General features: G+C 45.4%; 1 protein-coding gene across 15 annotated transcripts in view; it reads left to right on the top strand.

Moving 5' to 3' along the window:
* BLTP1 (bridge-like lipid transfer protein family member 1) overlaps positions 1-18,778 on the top strand; it is a 1,831,302-nt gene that overhangs the window by 1,604,753 nt on the left and 207,771 nt on the right. For all 15 annotated transcript variants that reach the window (XM_086962202.1, XM_086962209.1, XM_086962198.1 and 12 more), the window contains one exon: positions 11,745-11,924. In XM_086962202.1, the coding sequence (XP_086818328.1) occupies positions 11,745-11,924 (180 nt within the window). The remainder of the gene's footprint in view (positions 1-11,744; positions 11,925-18,778) is intronic.

Below are 18,778 nucleotides of genomic sequence, written 5' to 3'. Positions count from 1 at the left end.
TCTTTATTAAGGCATACCAGTAGGCTCTGTTTCTGTCTGCAATCAGCTTTTTATTTGGTTTAGGCGCCTTGACGCCCACTGGGCATAGTTGCGCACTATAAATATTATTTCATTCATTCATTCATTCACATGTGGCAGTAGAAGATGGGGACCCACACCCCATCCCCCTTCAGTGCATATTGCCCCACCAGCACACACATATAGCCAAAAATAAAATAAACACCATCCAAACCACAAACTTAGCATGGCAACGCATGGGGAGATTAGCACATAAGCTGCCCTATACGTGCCGGCAATGCCATTGCAGCAGCATCCTTCCTGATCTGTGACACAAGATAGAGGTAGCATGGATATGCTGCAGCAAACCGGAATCAATACGATGGGTAACCTCTATAAAGAAGGCAGATTCATTGACCATAATAACCTAAGCTACGTAAGTAACCAAACACTACTATTCAAATGTGCATATCACAGGCTAAGGGGAACAATAAAAACTCCATATTCCACCTTTCCCAATGAACCACCGACGTTGACATTGTTACAAATGATCATTACTAATTCAAACAATACCCACACGGTGGCAAAACTATACAGGCTACTACAAGAAAATATAGCTAATGTTGCTGGTAAGGCACGGGGGAGATGGAATACTCAACTTGAGTCGCCCCTCAGTGAGGAGGAATTGCAAAGTTGCTGTGCATTAACAGAAATGCTCACCCCTAATGGAAATTTACTATAAATATACCAAATCTACTGCACTCCTCTTAAATGACACAAATATGGGCTGCGGATGGATGCCCGCTGTTGAAGATGTGGGGAGGAAAACGCAGACTTTATGCACTTAGCATTGCGATGCGCTAAGATCCGAGATTACTGGGAGGAGATAACTATAATACTTGGCCGTGTACTAGAGACCAAACTAGAATGTTCAATAAGAGTATGTTTGTTTGGGTCTTGTGAAACATCTGCACTCTGGCAAGCGGAAACTCTGTGCTACAGCACTATTATTGGCAATGGGGAGGATATCAATGAACTGGTGCGGTAAACCATCCCCAGCAGCAAACAATGGATAATGGACATGGTATATTGTAGAGACACCCTGAAAACATACGAAGAAGAACTCCTGACAAAGTCAAAGCCTAGAGATTACTGGGCACCCCTAACAGACTATCTAAGAGCTATTGTAGATTTGGTGTTCAAACCTTTATAAATGCATGTACTCCGGAAGTAAGCAATAACGTTGTATTGTACTGTATAATTTTGATATATCTGTAACTTGCACTGTTATGACGAGCAGAGAAGAAGCCTGAGATGTTTGTTTCATGTGTTTTCAAGAATACAAAACAAAAGGTTAGGTTCACCCTCCTTACTGAATGCAGTTTCACAACATCCAGAATAACTGAATTAGAAACCTAACCATAGGAAGAACAGGGATTCCACTGAACATGTGTGAAAAACCCTCTTTCCAATAAGAAAAATTATTTTCTAGAGTCCCCTCACCCACCAGGGTTACCCCTTAGTGTCATTCGTCATCATTGGTGTCCTCTCAATCTGCTGCGGATTGAGGTGTGCTGCTACTTGCGAACTAGGTAGGAGTTCTTCGTTTTGGGAAAATATGTATGGTGCAGTGATGTGCAGTGGGCAAAATAGGTTAACAATACCGAGCTAGTGAGCTAATATTTTGTTCATGCTCCTAGTCAGTATGTTTTAAAATCAGGGGTTAATACTAGGGAAAGATCTAACTGTAATGAGTATGGTGTCCCTGGTACTGGATCGACATGTTTCGAGCTACCCCTAAAGCTCTACTTCAGGACCACTTGAGGGCCAGCCCTGTGCGTACCACTCCTAAAGAATCCCGTGAACAGGAAACAATGGGGTGCACACCTAATGTGTGTTCACCTGATAGTTAATACATACGGTTGTCCACTGACAAGCTGTATTTTTGTTTAGGCAGAAATCTTGATGCGGCCTCCAGGGGTGCCATCAGGTCATTTTCCGAGAGGAGTGCTTTGACGAAGGTGTGACTACAAGCCCCTCTACCCCTGCAGATCACAAGGCATATTACTGTCTACACAAAAATTCTCCAAGCAGGGTCTGTGAATGTCAGGCACAACAGTCTGAGATGGAGCACATCTGCATCCATTGGTGCACCCTTCACATGGACTTCTTTGCCTCATCAGTGAATTCTCAGTGCCAGCAGTTTTGTGTCCTCTTGTATTCGTCAAGTGGAGCTTTGGGGGAGGGGGCCATTTAAGCTGCATTACACATTTCCCCATAGCCTTGCTTCCTCTGGTTCTGAGAAATATTTCCCAGAATAGTATGCAGACCTGTGACACTTCTCCCTGTGTCCCGCCGCTCATGCTGTCATTCAGACTAGTCCTCCTTTCCCAGTCTGAGAGGCTGTTGCTGCCTCTTTTTCTCCAGTATCTCAACCTGCATACCTGGAGATTGCACCTGCAGGTGGCGGACGTCATGCTTTCAGCACCCCTTCCCTCCACAAAGTCAGTGCAACATCCTTGCATGGTGCACAAACAATGGGATTGACTTGTTGTAGGCCAATTTGTCTCAAGTTCTTCAATTTGAACTATCCCTAGCCCAGAGGGGTTGTACAATTGGCACTCTCATAGGATTTTAGCAGTGTTTGTCTGAGTTCCTCTTTTTGGCGAACCAGCCATCTCTTTTTAAGTCTGCAGTTGTTGTGTGATTTTAAAAAAAAAAATTTTTTAAGGCTGTCAAATCTGTATGCCACAGAGTGACCGTTACCTAGTTTTAACGGTTCTTTTGGGGACTCAGTTTGACCCCCCTTAATAATTGTACTTTATGAATGTTGATACTGCAAAGGGTCTTTTTAGTAACTCTTAGTTAAGTCCGAAAGGAAAGTGACTGCAAACTTTTGAGTTTTTGTCCTTCACTATCTTTTCCCCTAGACAAGTTTGTGATGACAACCAGGGCTAATTTACTGCTAAACTTCATCACTCCCTTCTACCTGGGCCAGTCTATTACCCTTTTAAATGTTTACCCTTTGCCCCATCCCACAAAGGAAGAGAAGCATTTGTATAGGTTGGATCCTATGCGGGTGGTCAACTACTACCCGGACCACATAAAGGTCATGAGACTGGATGATCTGCTGCTTATGGGGTACTGTGGTGGTAAAAAAGGTAAAGCGGTGCAGAAATGCACCCTTTCTAGGTTAATCATTCTTTACATCAAAACCTGCTATGATTTGGTAAAGAAGGACCCTCCAAATATGAACCGGACCCACTCCACCACTTCTGCTCTTGCAACAGGAGTTCCAGTCATAGATCTACACAAGGGAGCCACGTGGTCATTGCTGCACATCTTTGCAAAGCATTATTGCCTGTATTCCGAGGCATGTAGAGTCTGCTACTTTGACAAATCCATCATGCATGATTTTTCTTTTTTAATAAACAGATTTGATTGATTTTTGAGATTAAATACAATAACAAGCTAGAAAGGAGAACTGCATCCCATTCAGTACTACACACCTCCACTCACCCCAATTCCCAATTAAATCACAGAGGATCATGGCCCCGGCGTAGTTGCCAAACCATAATACTCCCACTGTTTGCCCCAAAATGTATGCAACTTTTGAGAACATCCTCTAGCAACATGAGTTGGTTCCTCCTGTTTGGCACACCAATCCATGCCAAATCTCCACCCCCTGGGGCTGTTGTGATTTCTATTTGTGTTCTATTTCTGTCTTGCATCCCCAACTCATAGCATGCATAGACTGGCGGATGCAGGACTTACCGGGACAGCAATCAACTGGATTGAATCCTTCCTTACAGGGCGCACTTTCCAAGTGTGGGACGACAATCATCACTCATTCACTCTCCCACTCACAAGCGGCGTCCCTCAGGGCTCCTCCCTGAGTCCGACGCTTTTTAATGTCTACATGGCCCCTCTTGAGGACGTGGTAACACCATTTAACATAAAAATGGTAAGCTATGCTGACGATACTCAGTTGGTCGTCTCCCTGTCCCAGTTGATCGACCATCCAGAAAACTTGACCAACTGCCTTACAGGAATTCACAACTGGATGAATAACTCATCATTAAAACTAAATGGGACAAAGACGGAGGTGATGCTCCTAGGAAAACAATGGACGACCATCCCTCCAGCACTCTGGCCCGATGTGTTCGGGGAAATCCCCCCCCCCGAAACGTGAAATTAAGACACTCGGTGTGTGGCTCGAACCAGAGCTTACTATGAAAACACAAGCAACCAAAACCTCGGGCACCTGCTTCGGGCTCATGCGCACGACCCGCAAGATCCTGCCCTTACTGCCACCTACTTCTAGGAAACTACTCATTCAGGGACTAGTACTGTCCCGCCTGGACTACAGCAATCTGGTTTATCTGGGAGCCCCTGAGGCCACCCTAACGAAACTCCAGCGGACACAAAATGCGGCGGCACGCCTGCTCACTAACATCCCCTCCAGAATGTCCACCAAGCCGGCCCTCAAAGCTCTGCACTGGCTCCCTGTGCGCCAAAGGGTGCAATTCAAAGCGATGTGTACGACACATAAGCTGATCAACGGATCTGGCCCGGCGATCCTCAGCAAAATGATCACCCCCTACACAGCAACCAGATCCCTACGATCCCAGAATGAGAACCTAGCTAGCATTCCTAGATTCGAAAGAACCCGCACAGGAGGACGACAATTCTCCGTTCAAGCAGCTACGGGATGGAACGCTCTTCCCCGCTCCCTCAGACTTGAACCTAACTACCTAGCATTCCGCAAGAAATTAAAGACTCATCTGTTTCCTAAATGAAGTCCCCTTGACTGTCTCCCCTCCCTCTCCTCCCCCTCAACAGGATCACAAATCTTATAGCGCGGGGATGCCCTTGGGTCACCAGGCGCTTTAGAAATCGTTATTAAATTAAATTAAATTAAACTCATTCATAAGACCCAGAAGGGCCACTTTTGGATTAGTTCAATGGGTCAATCAAGGAGCTTAGTCAGGGATTGGCCAATCTGACTCAAGTAATGCACAATCGCGGTGTACTACCACACCAAATGTAAGAAATTGGCCCCTGGGAAAGAGCATCGGGTAAAGATGGGCTTGAGGAGAATGTCTGCATGCCGGAGCCTTTTTGGCACCATGTTGGTTAGATGCAAATAATTTAGTTGTATCATCCTCAACCATGCTGAAAGAGCGAGTATCCGGGGGGCCATACACGCCTCCCACCATTATGTGTCCTCCAGGTCCCCCACCCACATCTTCCATCCCTGCTGGTGCTGCTCCAGTGCCTCAGGAGCAGTACAACTAAAGAGTGGTAGATTTGGAAGATCCCCAGGCTTCCCATCAACAATTTCACTTCCACTGGAGTAAACTCAGTCAAGTCAGTAAAGTGTGCCTTATACTGCCCACGCACTTGCCTTACTTGCAAGTGTTTGTAGAACTGAGTGTGTTAAAGACTAAAGTGTGTCTGTTGGTCTTGAAAGGAGAGCATATGGGAGCCCCACTATACGTCCCACAGGACTTTGACCCCAGTTGGATCCCACTGTTGGAACCCCTCCAGCCATGTTGTGTGTCCAGCCAACAGCCCCTCCAGAGGACAGTCTGTTGGCTTAATTTCTCATCCCACCCTGTAATTCTGTTGGCCTCCTACCACACCAGAAAGACAGTTCTGGTGATATCCGGGATACAGTGAGGAATCAGCCAGCCGTAGAGGTAGTGCAAAACACCATCCAACCAGAGGCGAGCTACCTCTAGTTGGTCGACTGGGTCACTCCAACCTCCTGCCAATCAGTTCTTAATAATTATGAGTTGGGGTGCCTAATAACACAGCTAGATGTCCACTGCTCCCTGGCTACTATTGTAAACCTAATGGTGACATTTAGCGAGAGCTATGTATGGGGGTCAACCCCTCCAGAGAAAGGACCAAAGCCTTGCTGCAACCTCAACAGACCAGGTGTTTGGAATGTGGAGCGGGAAGCTCCAGTGTATAGAGGAAGTGGGGAAGAATTTGCATTTTTATGAGTACAACCCAGCCCAGAGTGTTAAGGGGAAGAGTAGTTCAGGTGTTAAGACTGGACTTAGTTGCTTCCTTATATAATCAGAGTAAGAGTGGAGCAACAGCATTTTGAAGTTTACGGTAAGATTCAAGGGGGAAACCATCTAGGTCAAGTAGCTTCACTGGGTTCAGATCTTGCATTGCAGAAATTACTTCATCTTCAGTAATGGAAGAGTCAAGGTCTGCACATTGGACCTGGGTGAGATGGGGGAGGGGGAGGGGGTGCTTCACCCAAGAGAGGCTGGGCGAGTTCGCGGGCGGATCTCGGCCTATGGATGTAGGGACCTTCATAGTAATATGCAAAGACACCCACAATCGCCTCTGGGGTATATATAGGGTTCCCCTGTGAGTCATCAATGGAAAGGGTCCGCCTGGAAGTAGAGCCTCTGGTGGCCCGCCAGAAGAGGAGTTTACCTCTTCTGTCACCTTGCTCATATACTCGCTGATTAGCACTGGCGAACCTCATGAAACACAAGCTGATTAAGGGAAGCCCTATCAATTTCTAACTGTCTGCTGAGGGATTAATTTGCATTCGCTGCCACTGCAGTCTCCAATCGAAGTATACAAGACTCCAGCTCAGCCATACGATGAAACCTGCCCTGTTCTCTGCATGTTTAAGGGACATTTTGGCCACCCCTTGAATTGTAGCCTTGCCGCTGGCCATAGTGTTCCCCGTTAAGCTCAAAGTAGGAGTGTAGCTCTTCCGACAGGTGACTGAGCAACTTATTATCTGTGTGAAATCAGGCGTTAAGACACAACATGGTCTTCTAAGATATGCTGGGGACCCTACTCGAAGCACTAGGAGAGAGTGATCAGAAATCCAGTGGGGGAGAATATTAGCGGGCGATGCGCTTGCCACATCTATGGCAGAAAGGAACATGTAATCAATGCCGGATATGGTTTTTGTAGATGCTGAAGTGTGGGTATACACTCTTTCCCGCAGATGCCAACACTGCCAGATATCACATAGCCCCAGGGAATCCCCCCTCTCTCCCTCTGCAGAGGTATCAACTGTCTCTGTCACAGAGACCCCATCCATCACAGAAGGGACAGGAAGCATCTGCTCTCCTGTCTGAGGGCAGGTAAGATCAATATCCATGGACTCAGTTTGAGTGGAGTGGGCAGTGGCGGGAGGCGATGGCTCAGGGCCTTCTACGGCAGTCAAGCTGGGGAGAGGCCTACCGCCTGAGAGCCTGTTTCTCTACCCCCTATTCCCACACCTCTTCGGAGTACCAAAACAGTGAGAGCAAGATCTATGGATTACCTGAAGCCATGCTGGGAGGAGCAGCCTATACTGGAAGGACATCGCCGTAAACTTCTTTTTTACGGCATCAAAGGATTTGCGCTGTTTCTGGATGGACTTTGTGTAATACGGGAAGATCATAACGTGGATTGACTGGAAGTGGAGCTTACCATGGGTACATGCCTACCACAGGATTAAATCCCGATTACGAGGAATTTTGGCGACGACAGGGCACAATGGTGCTCCAGAAGGAGATCGCTACGCCAGAGGCTGGCGTGAGTACTCCAGAAACCACGATGACAGATCCTCCTCCAGAACTAATGATTTAACCCATTCTTTGATTAATGTCTCTAGGTGTGGAGTTTCAACCCCCTCTGGAATCCCACACAATGCAGATTACTGCTTTGGAGAACGATTTTCAGCTTCTTCTGCTGCAGCTTCATGGATACGAACAGTTGATAGCAGTTCTGTCACTTTTGCTTTGAGGTCAGTTGCATCATCAAGGGTGGACACCCTGCCTTTTACCTCAGTGATCTTCCCTGCCATGATGCAGAGGTTTTGGCGGAGGAGGCCAACATTTCTTCCCACCTCACAAATCTTTGTCTCAAGGGCTTCTTCAGAGGTTTGGATGACCTGCAGGATCTGAGCCACATCTGTGGCAGCAGGGGATTCGGAAATCTGGCCTCCTGCTGTCTGGTAGCCAGAGGTCCTTTTACTAAATTTGTCTATTTTCGATTGGGCTTTCAACTGGCCTGTTTACCTTCAAGCTACAGTAGAGGCAGTACGAGCGGCTGGGGAATCCGATCAATCACAGTAAAGCCTTACTGAGAGGCCCCAATTCACAATCTTCTTGACAGCCTATCAATGGAGGGGTCTTCAACTACCCTTCACTGGGAGCATCATGTAGTCCTGGGCAATATACCATGTTGTGGAGGGCTGAGTCCCTGAAGGGTCCAGATCCTAGGGCATGACTTTTTCCAACTCCCGGCCTATGATCAAGCTGGGGAGGAGTCTCTGTCTCTACTGAGTGTCCAGGTTCATGGGGCTCTCTGCATCTACAGTTGGGCCGATCCCAACTTTTGTATCATCCAATTTGCAGGGCCCAGGCGGGGATCAGGATATTAAAGTGATATCAAGGCCCTCATCTCAGCCTGAAGGCCACAAGTGGCTCCCATATTTTCATAGCCCTACGGCTGGCCCGAAGGCCCAACTGTTACCTGCCGACACCCTCTGGGTACCCAGTCCGGCTCCCTCACAGCAACACAGACCGTATGCACCCTCTTTGAGAGGCTTATCAGGTTGCTCAGTCAGGGAGTGGTCCATCTCCGTCACTGTCAGGCTGGCACCGTCTTTGTGATTTTGAACGGGCCCACCGCTCACAAGCGCAGTAGTATCAGCCACGATGACCGGGCGATCTGGCCTCCCCCTGCAACACAATCAGTCCACATGCTGGGAGCCCACCTCTAGCAAAAGATACCTGGCCAAGGACGCTGAATGTCAGTGGATGGAGGTGGAGGTCGGGGGAGCGTCGTTATGATGTGTCTGCCATCTTGGATTTTCCTATGCAACTATTCATCAACCTTTCTCTTGAGGAGGACACTGCTCGGCAATCTATTCTATGGGTGAAAGATTTGCAAATCGAAAATATCCATTAGAAGAAAAAGTTAATTAACTGTGGTAGCAATAATTATAGTGAATATTCTATCTACCTGCGGATTCCTCACAAACCTGCCCGTCTCCCAATTTGAAGGATTGTTATAGAGAAAGTTACTAAGATTCCCGGAAAGTATATTTTGGTACTGCAATACTCTCTCGACATCAGTTCGCCTTTAAGGTTTGGAAAAAATGCATGGAAAATTATGTTGCTGTGCCTGGGTTGGTGTTAGATGACATCATATGACGCCACGTCCAGCATAGGCGCTTTGAAGTTTCCAGATCCAGTCTGACACCTGAGATAATTCCGCAGGTGAGGAATCTGCAGTAATATACAGTATCCACCAAAAAGATTGTTGCCGCAGGTAGTTAACTTTTTATTCTGAGCCTAGGACATGTTGTGGGGTTCGGTGAGGAAAGGCTATTGGGGAGAGGGAGTTAATCACTTTATGGCTTTTCAGAGGCTGAAGGGATCTAAGTCACGGTCCTAGTCCAAAGGTGAAGTTTTTGCCTTCCTTAAGGGGCACATGCGTCAATGTAGGCTTTTGCGATTCCTTAATTGTGATTATTAAGGAATCGCAATGAAGGAATCGCAAAAGCCTATGCATGCAGGAATAGCTTAAAAATAGCGATTCCCAAACATTCCTTATTTGCGACTTGCAATTAAGGAATGGCTTCCCATCCATTCCTATGGGCCAAGAGGCCCATAGCAATAAATCGGAAATTGCATGCGTAATTTGTGAGTACCCAACAGGTACTCGTAAATTGCGCATGCAATTTCAAGGGTGCAAGGGTGTCAAAAAGACACCCTGTTGCACCCATGAAATTGATATGTGCACCCATGTTACGCACACATGCATTCCCAAGGGCATGTGTGTGTGTAACATGGGACCTTGAAAAATGCTCTTAGATGCTTTTTTTTTTTAATCGCAATTTACCATCACCTTTCATTTTACTGTAAATTGCGATTCTTAATTGCAAAATCGCAATTCTTTTTACTTTATTGCATTGCATTTAAGGAATCACAAATTGCGATTCCTTAAATGCAAACGCAATTTAAGTAATCGCAATATTGCGATTTCTTAAATTGCGACTTTTGCATTTGGGATGATGCATCCCAAATGCTTCTATACCGGTCGCAAAGGGGCAGATTCTGAGAATCTGCCCGTTTGCGACTGGTTTTTGCCTTGATGCACCTGACCCAAAGTCTCTTTTTCCACAAAGTAGAGCCTTGCCATTTGAGACACAACAGACTTTACAAAACACAGTAGGTGCTCTACCTTCTCCTTTCCTAATTGACTTAAGAGCTCTCTGCCAAGCCACAGTAGATAGCACTCAGCTGTCTGTGAAAAGCTGTCTGATTTGTCATCTGAACCTCTCTAAAGATTAGCTGTGCTGTAGGCATGTTTTGAGACATTTGAGCTACTTCCTTCCTTGGAGGATCAAGGGCTTTTACTGCATTGGTGTCACCCACGGAAATGGATTACTTAATAGAACAACTCTGATTTGCAGTGATACATTTAGATGAAATATTTAGGGGGGAAAATAGTTTCCATCATTAAAAGCACCATCTGTTCTTTTTTCCTAGGGCGTGGTACTGAAACGTTGTATGGCACTTTAGACAGCACGTAGTTTTTGTTTAATTTTTGTCCTCATTCACCTCAGGCTCCAAACAGACCTCCTGTTTTTCAAGGTCACACCGTTTTTGTAGTTGATATGCCATGGAGGTATTTGTTCTTTCTTTTGGGTTACCCTGGTCCAAGAGCTGCGATTCATAAGCAAAACCACAGTATATGTAATCATTGGAAAGATAAGAGCTCATTGCAGTACTACCAGGTTTACTCGTTGTTCGGGCCCAACCACTTCATCAAAAGTAACCAAAACATTGTCCTCTTAGAGATTTCTCTACTACATCCATTCTGGAAAGAGAGTGCATTGAAGCCAGTCTGTACACATGGGAGGGACATCACCTTCCCACTTCCTGCATATTTCCCTTCGAGCCCCGAAAACCATATAGAAAAGCAACTTGCGCTTGTCATCACCTTGCCTGCCCCTGTACTCCCACAAAGATAATTAGACAGAGGCTTACCTTAATGTTTATCCCCAAAATGCTTGTGGCGGTCTTACCCACTTTTTCCCAAAGTTGCTTGATTCTGGGGCACTCTATGAACATATGGATGTCAGTCACCTTCTCTAGCCCACATTTCACACATTTAGTAGCACCCTGTTTTATTTGTTGAGCTCAGTCGATCAGTTTTGATGAGTCATTTCGTCTTTGCAATTTAGTTAGATGGGCTAGCTATAGCTCAAGTATTTGAAGTCCCATTCCTGGTAAGGAAACGGAGGAACATTTCAGTCCAATCCTTTTTTAAGAGCTCAGAAAAGAGTCATTCCATCCATTGTGGTGTTGGACCATGATTAATTTCCTTTGGTCCAAGTACCAGCTGTAAGACCAAAGTTAATGAGAAGACATCCTTTGTTGTCTCGCTTTGTATCTGAGCAGGACTGTGCATTGAAGGCTTTGGATGGTTTGCAATCTTGACTGTAACAATGAGGTAGAGTTATATAGCACTAGGAGGAGAGTGGCTTTTTATTTCCTAGATGTGTAGCTTAAAGCCTAGTTAGAAATTACTTTGTTCATATTTGTGTTTTTTATTTTGCGCGTTCCACTGTTAAATGAGTTGTTACATATATGGAAAAAATGTGAAAGGTATACATTTTCTTTTTCGATTTAATTACCAAAAGTGACACAAATTCCTAGAGACTTACCTTAGTTTGTATTATTTTCTATATAATTGCTTTTTAGGCCACGTGGATGAGGAGCCCACTTCAGTCACTGGTCGAAAAGATTCCCTCAGTATTAATCTTGAGTTTGTGAAAGTAAGTCTATCTAGAATGAGACGTTCAGGAGGTACATCATTCTTCGAGACTCCATCTACAAACAAAACATCTAGCAAGATGGATACAACTTTAATTAATATTTCAGGTAAGAAAGTAATATCTCTTTGCATGCATATACCAGTTTATCCTTTCATTGGAACACTCAACAGGACACCCATTAAGGATGACAGAACAGAGGCTCAATGTCTGTTGACAGTTTTGTCATTGCAAGTTTTTTTTATTGTAACTGTAACATACCATAGGCTTTCTATCGACATAGCACTGCAAATTTTTCCCATTTCTTTAAATTAATCAGTTGACAGATTGTAGTACATCAGTCACTAAAACAAGAATGAGAATCACTTCCCCCATCAGTCCTGTCCTGCTACTTGTCAAGGGGCGCACAGAGGTAGCTACTAGTCTGCACCCACAGGGGGTTGCATAGACCAATGTAGATGTCTCCCTGAAGGGTACAAAATACACCACATGACCTTTTGTGCCCCATAAATGACGCTCCTGCTAAGAGGGGCACAGCTCTGTGGCATACAAAGCTTTTGCTAGAAAGTCGTACAATTCTGATACTTGGATTGTTATGATATATCAATGGAATAAGTTATGGATCTAATAAAGGTATAATTGTTTTTCCTCTTAATTATTTCCTAGATCCCTGCACTTTTAAGGAAATTGGGTTTACTTGCTCCTTTTGGGCGTGATGTACAAAATTTCCATTCACAATACTTAATTGCAAATTGCGCACTGACTATTTTCAAATGGAATAGTATTTTGTGCAACAACCTATGTACAGTAGGTCAGTTCATAAAAAACCGAAACATAATGGGTCGCAGTCAAACCTATCTCAGCAATATTCATGACGTAGGTTATCAATTGCGACTCGCTACTATTGAATGCCATCACAGGGATGGTGGCCTGCTGGGGTCCGAAATGGGACTGCATTTAAAAAGAAAAATGACTCCCTAGCAAACATGTTTTTTTTTTACATTGACAAAAAGGAAGAGGTCTTCTGGGGACCGCTTCCCTTTTGTGAATGTGTTACCATCCCAGATCTTGAGTCAGTAACTAGATGTCAGAGCTCTTCGAGTCATACCTTACACTTGTGGAGCTTTCCCACAGAGACCATATGAACAACCTCCACCATCCTTTACTCTCTCTAGTGATAACAACCACGAAGACCCGGGTGAAGGTAAGGGCCGGGAGAGGGAATCCTAGATGGTGTAGTACGTTTCTTCTGTATTCAGACCTTAAAAGAAGAAGGACAGAGATTAGAACCTACACTGGTTGAGGCAATAAAGTGCACCCCTTCCAACCCCTGGGTAATGGATATATACCTGAGTATGAACAATCCATGGTCATGAAGAGGATGGAACCCAATGAACAAGTGTATAGGAAGAAACCAGGAACCCATCAAGGACACAGCAACCTATGGGGACAAAATATAGCGTTATAGAGCATATTTCCTTAGTTCACGTATAGACACACGTTCACACAGGAAAAGAAGGTACAGAGCAAAATGTGTAATCACCTAGGAATGTGGTCCATGCCAACTGCCAGGTTGTCCTGTAGGAATATTCGGTTAATGCTTCACTGAAATGAGGATGTCACTCCTATGTGCGGAAACAAGGTTAGGGATGTGGCATAATCAGCGCTAAAACTATATATATATATATATATATAAACAAGGCGCTCCATGCATGAAAAAAACAGGTACAAAGAAATAAGGTGCAATGGAAAAAACTGCCACAAGTACTTAATCCTAAATTAATGTATATGCAAGCGCTCCAGCGCATGCATTACCATCCGCTCAAACAGTGTCCATGTGGCTCACCACCACCCTAAGGGCTGCGTGTGCAACTGGAATCCGTTATAAATGCCAAGGTAAGCGCTCCTGCGTACGTGAAATACTGTGGCTCATAGCGCTCCTATACATCATCCCCTGCTCCACTTCTGGAATTCTCATTCCCTGCTGCTGCCTCCAGGCAGATTGTAGAATTTACCCGTGAGATGCCAACACTTTACCCACTTCAGACCCCAAGGGGTCCGTGACTGGGTTTCGCTGGCTGCTCGGTCCCCGGTGCTGGTCAACCTTGCTCTGGTACCTCCTATTGCTGTTCCAGCTGATTCTCTTTTTCTTCCCAAGCCTTTGCCAGTGATCCGGCACTGGCACCAGCACTGTCCTTGATGTCAGTGGCACGATATTCAGATCCACTATAGGGTTTAGCTAACCTTTTGATGGTAAAAGGTCCCTTACAGACTTTTGCCTCAGTGAGTACTTTGGAAGGCTTGGTGATCTTTTTGGGTCTGATTTGGACCCCATTACAGTGGAAGACATATTTTACCAGGTCAATGATGGTAGCAGTAATGGTGGGCCGTCTTTTTCCATGGACAGATACTGCTAAATAGCGGACCCCACAGAATGTCAGAGCCCTGGATACTGTCTTGGATTCTTTCCTAGGAGTGATAATAGACTACCCTTACTGACAAAGCGTACTCATTCACGGCTATCGAATGCAAGCCTAAGGAAGTCCTTGATATGTCTTTACATGTGGAGTAGAAGAAAGGCCAACCTCCTAATATAGATATTGCAGGTTAACTGTTAGGCAGTTGAGCTGTTGCTTCACTTTAGTGGGGCGTTGATTGATCCCACCTTGGTCACATGGAATAAGACAGGTTTGGTGGTAAACTGCCAAGTTGCCAGCCACCTTTGTCTTGCTTCTAGGGAGTTAAGCATTGATTGCTCAACCCTCCGTAGAGAGCCTGATTATGCAGGCTTCTTCATGCAGACCCTCTTTTGCCTCTTCTCCTCTGAATAGGGCGTTAAAGGGGATTGACCCAATGGGAAAAAGGTACTATTTTTTTATTTATTTATTTAAAGATCACTTGCACTTCCTCCACAAATGCAACTTTCCTTGCTGGCCCCTCATTCCCACTCCTTGACGGAGATGGTGCAAAAGATAATTTCAAAACTTCCCTACCACTTTTGTGACCATTTTTCAGTGTTTGGGCATGATGAGCATGGCGTGGTGAATTAGATCTTCCACTCTGGGCTTGACACAGTGGATTTAATGGGGAGATCAGTGGGTATCTCTAGTGTCCACTGCTCGCCACACATGAATAAACTCCACAGAGTTTTGAACAATGTGAAAGGAAAGATAATGGACATACCCTTTAGCTTGAAAGCATACTGAGCCCTGGAGCAATTCAAACAGAGATGAACCACAGTCTTATCCTTTGTACTGCCTTTCCCAGCATACCAGTTCCATCACCAGTACTGCACGTTCAGGGGATAATCTAAAGGGCTTCGCCTTTTGAGCTGCCAGCCCGAACAACCTATTCAGAAGCAGCACAGGCATGGGGACATGGCTGTTCAAGATGCTTGCTCTGGCAGCTCCAACATCAATCTTCTTCTACGTTAGCCCCCCCAATAATAACTGCTTTAATCCACCCTTGTAAACACAAGTGCCCTGTACAGGGCGAGAGTTTCCTTTCACTTGGCATGCTGGCAGTCCATCACTACAGACTGTTGGATCCTTCAGATTGTCAAGCAAGTCTATGCCCTTCTTTTCCAAGATTTGCATTCTCCCATCCCTCCTGTTCCCCTGGTCACTTCAGTCGACCATGTCCGTATTGTTCTCTGTTAAGCAAAGGGATTACAGAGTTGGTTCCAGAGCAAAAAATCAGCCGAGTTGCTACTTCTACTATTTTCTTGGTCCTAGGAAAGACTATGGTCTCCGCTCCGTTCTGTATGCATTTTGAACACCTTCTCCCCTCAAGGAGAAGTTTAAGATGCCCTACCCTGAACAGGTTCTCTTGGCTACAGAACTTGAAGAAAGGATGGTGTCTTTTCACTTGCAGAACACATACTTTCATATACCAATCTTGAAGTTGTCCCTGTGTTTTCTGGTACTTTCCATCCACTATTAATTTGCTGCCATACAGTTTGGGTTGACATTGGCAACTTAACTCTTCACCGTGGCAATATTGTTGGTTGCTGCATATCTTTGAATGTCTGGAGTATCTGTGTTCTCGCACCTAGACAGTTGGCACCTAAAGGTGAGATCGCAGCAGCTAGTGTTAAACCACCTGCAGTCCCCTAACTCTCTGCTCAGCTCTTTTACCTAGGGTTCTGTTAGAGTCAACTTACTGCAAATACCTCACCTTGTGAATTTCGTCAATTGGCAGATTGGATCTGGAAACTTATGTAGCAATTCACTAACGTGTCAACAGGTGGTGTCGGGCGGCTCTGTCCCACCCCAGATATGGCATTGGGACCGCTATATCTGAACCTTGTCTGCACGCTGTTAGTTTCTTTCTTCACATGTCTGTCAACTTGGATCCTGAGCTCTTGAATCCTGTTACGCTTGACAACTATTTTTCCCTCAAATAACTCCCACATGCTGACTGTTTCACCATGTAAAACAACAGGATTTAAATTGCGTCATGACTGTTACCAGGGGCTTAACACAGGCCCCCGCAGCCACCACGGTGCGGGGGGACCCCAAGCTCCAGGGGGCCCCCTAGCAAAGCACTCTGACCGGAGTACCTGATTGAGCCCGGAGGGGGCCGCTTCACGTACCTTGCAGGGTGGCCCCCTCAAGTTTCGTCACGTGACTGTTACTGGCAGATATCAATGACAGACTCCCATGATGTCTCTCTCTGCTGCTTCTGCTCCAAACTTGACTCAGCGTCCTGTTCACGATTCACTAATGAACAAAAAGGCAATTCCTGAGTAGGAAGTCAAACTAGCGGTCGTTAAACTCTGTAGGCCGAAGAAGCACTAACAGTCAAAGTGGAAGGCACTACTGGCCCAGTCGAAGTCGACGATGTGGACATGCTTCTGCTCCCAAGGCAGCTTTTATGACCAGTCCTCTTTGAGGTCACAAGGCTCAGGTAAGTCAAGGAAGCAAAAAAAAAATCAAGCCATGTTCAGTGGCTGCTGGAAACCAATCGCTCCCTGGTAAGGTTAGGGGGGGCTTGCGGCGGCACTGTGAGCTAGCTGGCCTCTAGACCAACATATCCTGCGGGAGTGCTTGGAAACATATCCTGCGGGAGTGCTTGGAATCAGTCTAGGCACTTCACCCAAAGTTTATCTTGTCCAACAAACGCACATGTCCTACGGATTAGTAGGTTCTCCTCAACAGGTGGATGAGACTGGTGTTTCTCCAGTAATTGATAGTTTGTATTGGTATAAATCCTCAGCTTTGCAGAAAAGCTATTTATTATGGGTTCTCCTAACCACGGATTCCTCACCTTTAGAATGTCCCAGGTACCAGAATCGATATTTAAATTTCTTCCAGCAATGACTCCTGTATGCCGACAGCTGGTGCCATGTGGTTTGGCAGCAAGCTTTTACTACCATAGTAGTAACAGAGCTGAGCCACATACAGGCACCACCCATGTATGTTAACATCAGTTCCTTTCTCTCTGTGCCCTTTAGCACAGAACTTTTCTGTTTCCTTATGTCTTCAGAAAAAGTGAAACTTTTTTGAACAATGTGCTAAGGACAGTGTCTCCCCAAGGACAACCACATCATCAGGAAGCATTGTCACTTATGGACATTCACAATGTGGGCCTTTGGTGCCTTTGCTTTGTTACTACCCCAAAGTCGTGTGACAAATATGCCCTTATGCACCCAAAGTTAGCCAGAGACAAAGAAGATAAACTCTGTGTGACTGAGTTAAGAAGAGTATAACAACACAAAAAGATGATGGATGGAATGTTGAACATTATCAAACATTCAACCCAGTCACAGATCTGGGTTAAATCCATAATTTATTTTCTCACCATGCCACCCCAGTTTGGGCCCAGTCATATGCAAATCAGTATTGACCCTGCTCCCCATGAGAACAGTCTAGCCCGAACTACCAGGACAGGTCCTCCCTGGACTGGAAATAAACATCCTGGCACCCATTTTGGGGTATCACCCCTCATCAGCCAGGCTGTCTTGAATCAGTGGCACAGGGAGCTTGGGACCTATGTCTGGGCATACCCTTCCCACTTTGGGTGACTATAATAACACAAAAAGATGATGAACGGAATGCTGAACATTGGCTAACACCTAAATCTTTAGTTTTTTCGCTCACCATGCCATTCCAGTTTGGACCCAGCCATATGCACATCAGTATTGACCCTGCTCTCCATGGGAACAGTCCAGAGCAAACTGCCACATCCGGTGCTCCTGGACCGGAAATAAGCATCCTGGGACTAGTTTTGGGGTATTAGCCCTCATTAGCCAGGCTAGCTTGAATCCAGTGGCATAGTGAGCACCCCGTGATTGCATCACTAGGTCCAATCTGAAGTGGTGTAATAAAAAACACAATGGATTTAGGCCCACATCTCTGTATTAGGTGTGAGTGTTTGACATTGTTCAGCATTCCTTCCATCAGTTTTTCTTCATGGATTTGTCGCCCCAAGTGGAACGGGGATGCCCAGACATGGGTCTGTGGTCACCATGCCACTAGATTCAAGCTATCCTGGCTGATGTCGGGCACAAGTATTCAATGTCATACACTTATATTGATTTGGGACCCTTGAGGTTCTGTTGTTGGATAACCTTTCGTTATATATTCCAGAAACATACGCTTTATCTTACCAAGTAGGTACTTATGCCTATTTAAGCATGCAGAGTATATGTTTTGTTCACACTCTGCCAATCTAACTCAGGAGTGGATTCGGGGAGTTTAGTTTGTTAGTCCTGAAGATAGCCCCTGGGAAGAGTGGCTTTAAACATGTTGGCCATACAGAAACCAGGTGCTTAGGGTTATGTTGTTTCGTCCACAACCTCTTCCAAAATGCCAATTTTAGCAGATGCTAGTGGGCTTATTCGGTTCTGATTCTGATACAGTCTAGAGCCTACAAAACTTTACATGCAATACTCATGTTGGAGAGGGATGTGGACATTATGCTCCTCCCTCATTACAGTGAAGAAGCATTTTACCTTGATCT

The sequence above is a fragment of the Lissotriton vulgaris genome, chromosome 3_1 (assembly GCF_964263255.1).
Source record: "Lissotriton vulgaris chromosome 3_1, aLisVul1.2, whole genome shotgun sequence".
Classification (NCBI taxonomy): domain Eukaryota; kingdom Metazoa; phylum Chordata; class Amphibia; order Caudata; family Salamandridae; genus Lissotriton; species Lissotriton vulgaris.
Note: the sequence above shows the minus strand (reverse complement) of the source record. Positions and strands in the feature narration are given on the sequence as shown.